General features: G+C 44.2%; 2 protein-coding genes across 2 annotated transcripts in view; both read left to right on the forward strand.

Annotated features, from left to right (window-relative positions):
- The window catches only part of LOC135515071 (ankyrin repeat and sterile alpha motif domain-containing protein 1B-like), a 416040-nt gene extending 414197 nt beyond the window's left edge, over nucleotides 1-1843 (forward strand). Inside the window, 1 exon segment of the mRNA XM_064938895.1 lies at nucleotides 1-1843. This exon segment is cut by the window's left edge and continues 726 nt beyond it. The gene's annotated coding sequence lies outside the window, so the exon portion shown is untranslated.
- A 2803-nt stretch (nucleotides 1844-4646) lies between these two features.
- LOC135515132 (uncharacterized) lies at nucleotides 4647-5318 on the forward strand. Its single transcript, XM_064938944.1, has one exon. The coding sequence runs from the start codon at nucleotides 4647-4649 to the stop codon at nucleotides 5316-5318; it is 672 nt and encodes a 223-aa protein (XP_064795016.1).
- Nucleotides 5319-5851: the final 533 nt, after the last annotated feature.

Consider the following 5851-nt stretch of genomic DNA (forward strand, 5'->3'; position numbering starts at 1 on the left):
CTTTGTTGGTTTTTAGAGCAAAACCAATTCTCCAGCACTAGGTTTGCGTGTTGATGTTTTGGGGGATTTTGTTGTCCAGTACTGGCAACCCAGAGGAAAGTGGAGGGACATTTGTTTATCAGTTCCATCTAGTTGGAGAGGATAATGGACTGCTATGAGAGATGATGTAGCAAATGTTACTTTAAAAATAAAAAGTTGCTAGTTCAACAGACTCCTGTTTTTATCATATATCAGTCTTTGATTTTTACAGCAGATTATTTTTTTTAGACATTTTGAGTGGCAAAGCGTTGTTTGTTTATTTGAGACTAATTGACCTTTGACAAAGGACGGAATAGTTTTTAAACCACACACTATACCTGTGTCTAGATTTAATTTGTTTAAAATAGGTTATTATTAGATTCATCATTATCTTTCTATACTTGTTTTGTTGGGAAATGCTGAAAAGGTTTTGCTTGTGGCTTGTGAGGCGCATGGAGTCCATTTTGGACTGACTGGTAACGAGGGAGGGGCGGGGCCGGTGGATAGGAGGCGGGGTTTGGGGACTCTCTGGATAAGTGGTGTGATCTCATTCGCAGGGCAAAGCCGGACACCCATGTCTATTACTGTGGAATGCAAAGAATGTAGCCAGCCTTAAACATGGACCCTCACACACACAATGCAAAAAGGACTACAAATGTGGACCCTTCTGTCTCTGTGTCAAAGGACTACAAACATGGACACTCTCTAACGAACTTGGTGTTTAAGGTTGATTACAAAACGAGGACATCTTCCCACAAACCACAAACACTGGACCCATGGACCATCTGTACGCACACAGTTAAGGGACTGCTTAGTAACAGATGTCAGTCAGATATGTGAATGTAAACTTTCATTGAAGCAGCCACAACTCTAGCCCCTATTCTACATTCAATTGGACCTTGAACTTTGAACTCTATACCACGGTCACCCAAGGTCTGGACTGTAACGGACAACTGTGTGTATTTGAATGGGGACGAGGTAAAGGACTTCTGGTTGGCTCTTTTCCTCTTGTTTAAGTTTTGTTTAACGGTCAATAATACAATAATATGGATAGAATTGGCCGTGCCGGACCACCATGCAACAGGTGAGCCCTGTGCCAAGTGGCATCACAAAGGATGGCTCCGCCTACCTGAGCAAAACACCATCCATCCCAATTAAAGAAATATTCATATTAATGCCGGACGTTTTAAATGTTTCATATGAGATTACCTTATGATTATTCTTGTGCAATTCTTGTCTACTCTTGTCTTAATGTTACATTATTTTTATATGATATGCTGAAATGAAAAAATCCGGGCTTGAGAATGATTGCCATCCTTTAAAAAATAGCATAATAGTTCTATACTGAGAGTGAATGTGTCAGATGGCTCCTCTCATTATTATTATTGGTGTGTCCGGTCAACACACCAGTCTGTTTCTCATGGGGCGAGACTCATTACTCCAAGCAGATGGAATATTTTACCACAGTATTTATGTATTCTGTGGATGAATACATAGTCATCTCTAAATGTACATAGATATTTTGCCAGCTCATTGTTCATACATATAATGTAGTTAAACATTTACAAAAATAAAGGAATCAAATATTTGCCGCACATCGCACTGGGAACAAGGTACCAAAATGAAAAGGTCAGAGTTGAAAATAAAATCTATGGTTCTAGAGATTGTATTGGGGAGGGCTTGGACAGGGTGATGACATCACTGCTGACTAACTCATGTACGTATGCTTGGGCTTCCAGCACACAGATTTTGTACGTTTTGGTCATTATTTATATCCTTGTAAATCACATGGAATAAACACAACTTGTACAACCATTAATCACCATTGGTCTCCGGGTCTATACTTTACTGGGTTGTAATGTACTGGTTGAGATTATGTCCTTTTTCATTTGTCCCATGTTTTATCTGACTCCTTCAATTTTCCAACTTGTACTGATTTTGGTCTGGGAGTGAGTCTCAATTGTATTTCATTGATTCCTCGTGTCGACTCTCACCTAAAAAAGGCATCTGAGGTTCCTCCCCTTGTACCTTCTACCTAATTCATTTTTAGAAGGAGACAGGCAGAGGGGATGTGACGAATCAAGGAAAACAATTGAGATGCACCCATATAATTAGTCCCCAAAAACTAGAATGGTGGGAACCTTCTTCTGATGGATAAAGGTCAGCCATTTTGGTCAGGGAGTAGGTCAACCATAGTTTGCCAGTGCTGTTATAAGTAATTGAGTAAAAAAAAAAAAAAAAATTTGAAAAATGTATCTGCACTGTATTTTTTCCAGTTTTAGAGGAATGCCATTGATTCCTATTAGACTGGTTTGTATTTCTCCCTGACCCATATGGCTGCCATTTTCACCACATTCTGGAACTTTGAGGGTTTATGGCACAGCCCCTCTATCCATGTAATAGGCTCTTTATGGATGCACACCTCCCGATGGACTTGCTTTTAACAAATCACCATACACTTCTCTCCAGTCTACCACAGAAGGCGGAACTTCCTCTCACTCTCTTCCATAAACTTACCTCACCTGCCTGTTTCTCCCTTTACCTGGATGTGTGTTTGAAATGTAAGTGCTGTGCTCCTCTTCATTTGTTTGACATTTTGTCTATCATGTGTTTCCTGTTTCCAGCCCTATTTGTCCTGCTCCATGTTGTAGGCAATTTGATGTTCCTAGTTATGTGCTTACTGTTGCTGTTAACTACCCATCCTTTACCATTTCTCCTATTTCATCTAATACAATATCATCAGTCCAATCGCCTGCGTTTTAATGGACATCCACCACAAGATGCCAGTCGGAGCAGCACCCCCACAAGATGCCAGTCGGAGCAGCACCCCCACAAGATGCCAGTCGGAGCAGCACCCCCACAAGATGCCAGTCGGAGCAGCACCCCCACAAGATGCCAGTCCGAGCAGCACCCCCACATGATGCCAGTCCGAGCAGCACCCCCACAAGATGCCAGTCCGGAGCAGCACCCCCACAAGATGCCAGTCGGAGCAGCACCCCCACAAGATGCCAGTCCGAGCAGCACCCCCACAAGATGCCAGTCCGAGCAGCACCCCCACAAGATGCCAGTCCGAGCAGCACCCCCACAAGATGCCAGTCGGAGCAGCACCCCCACAAGATGCCAGTCGGAGCACCCCCACAGTCCAGCAGCACCCCCACATGATGCACGAGCAGCACCCCCACAAGATGCCAGTCGGAGCAGCACCCCCACAAGATGCCAGTCGGAGCAGCACCCCCACAAGATGCCAGTCTGAGCAGCACCCCCACAGTCCACCAGTTCCAATGCCAGTCAAAATCAAGGAATTTCATTGACATGAACAATAAGCTGGTTTGACATAGTGTTGAACTAAGAGCTGTCTTGGGAAACACAACATGACTACAACAAACATTCTTCAATGTGAGCCCACCCCAATAGTTATGATTATTTTGGTTGTTGTAGACAAAGGTGAAGTAGCAACACTTTACTTGACACACAGTGTCATAACCGGTTATAACATGGTCATAACACTCATGACATATTTAGATCGGTTCTGACATATATTGCGTTATTTTATGGCACCTGCATAAGTGTCAAATGCCACACAACCTACCACACAGGGCAAAACATTCCATTACACCATGGCCTACTTGTCAATATGTCAGGTCTTTTTTGAATTGACCATATTAAATTATGATTGTAATTGCGCACACATTGATTGTCAGACCTGCACCTACCCCAATGCTCTGCTGATGACTGGGATGAATGTAGAAGCAGGACAAGACACCCTCTTTTTGACAGATGACTGGTATAAGGGCAGGTATGTGATTGGCCTATCTGGCTTATGTGATTATGATGGTTCTTGACAGTATCAAAGTGTATTTTCTTAGTCCAATTAAAGTGACACAGGATGGGCATAATGCTTCATGAAAGTTAGTTCAAATATGATGAAAAAAACATGACTGTAAAATAATTCATTACAACAACAAAGGATTTAAGAAACTAACTTTAAAACAAAAGGAAACTTCTTGACACTTATGGCTGGTTATGACACCTACATAACATAACGCAATATTTGTCACAACAGATGTAAATATATGGGTCATGACAGTCTTATGACAGGTCATAATGTGTTATGACACCGGGTGTCAAGTAAAGTGTTACCGGTGAAGTACGTCCATCCGTGCAGGGGTTAACTATTATCTACAATACACTTTAAAGCCTATGACCTGAGGGCTTGTATTTATGCAATTGAATTCGTCAGTGTTTGGGATGACCCGACGGTATGGCAAGGAAAGGATGAATATTGTCTAAAAGCTACAGTAAGGAAGAGTTACATAACGACATCATAGGCTTTAAGGTGGCACTCTCCCGAACAGGCCCCAGAAGGCAGCAGGTTTCAAGATAAGGAGGAAGCCGCAATGTTTTACAAATGCTTTGGAGTGCATGCCATAAAGCTTTCTCTAGTCTAGGCCATGTGAACATGTATCTAATCACACAAATACAATAAATATAAGAGGAGAGACGGTCCAGCTGATCTACAGCAACAGGGAGAGAAACAGTAAGCATACAGTGTTCCCATCTGAAGTGTCATAATCACAATGTACACCCTCAAACCAATTAAACACCTGCATCAATCAAAGTGTCTTTGTATGGCGGATTTTACACATACATTTGTCATAGGACTTTCCACAAGAAACCCAGACGCAGACCACCAACTCCCCCAGAAACCCAGACCACCAACTCCCCCAGAAACCCAGACTCAGACCACCAACTCCCCCAGAAACCCAGACTCAGACCACCAACTCCCCCAGAAACCCGGACGCAGACCACCAACTCCCCCAGAAACCCAGACTCAGACCACCAACTCCCCCAGAAACCCAGACTCAGACCACCAACTCCCCCAGAAACCCAGACTCAGACCACCAACTCCCCCAGAAACCCAGACTCAGACCACCAACTCCCCCAGAAACCCAGACTCAGACCACCAACTCCCCCAGAAACCCAGACTCAGACCACCAACTCCCCCAGAAACCCAGACTCAGACCACCAACTCCCCCAGAAACCCAGATCAGACCACCAACTCCCCCAGAAACCCAGACCACCAACTCCCCCAGAAACCCAGACTCAGACCACCAACTCCCCCAGAAACCCAGACTCAGACCACCAACTCCCCCAGAAACCCAGACTCAGACCACCAACTCCCCCAGAAACCCGGACGCAAACAAACCAACTCCCCCAGAAACCCAGACTCAGACCACCAACTCCCCCAGAAACCCAGACTCAGACCACCAACACCCCCAGAAGCAGCAGGCCTGCGCTAGAGACCCATAAAGTCAAGGCCATCAACATTTATAGCAAGCTGTTCAAAGGCAGAGTGAGGGTTCATTTCACACCATAAAACCCTGCAATGAGTCAGCCACATGCTGCAGTCAATCCGTACCAACAATCTGCACTCAATTGAGATAGCTACTGGGCCATTCTGGGTAATGTATATGGGTCCATACTGCAAGAGACCAAGGGCAACGATTGGGGCTATAGACTGGCTTCTGTGGTTAGTGTCGATTCTGTGATTCTTTCTCCTGCTGTCGATTAGACATCAACAATCTCCAGTCAATTGAGATAGATACTGGGTCATTCTAGGTAAAGTAATATGGTAGGAAGAAGTAAAAGATAGCGGCTATATAGCTTCTGGCTTCATCACTTTCTGTGTTTATCGTCGATTCTGTCTCCTGAAACGCTTGTGAATAAACATTGTACACAGACTTGGAAGCTTGGTGGGCAGTGGTTGGCTTCTCTTACCTCAGATGAGGGAAGATATTATGGGCAGGGTGGAGACTGGCATAGTGTGTGAAAT

This window comes from Oncorhynchus masou, chromosome 26, assembly GCF_036934945.1.
Source record: "Oncorhynchus masou masou isolate Uvic2021 chromosome 26, UVic_Omas_1.1, whole genome shotgun sequence".
NCBI classification, from domain to species: Eukaryota; Metazoa; Chordata; class Actinopteri; order Salmoniformes; family Salmonidae; genus Oncorhynchus; species Oncorhynchus masou.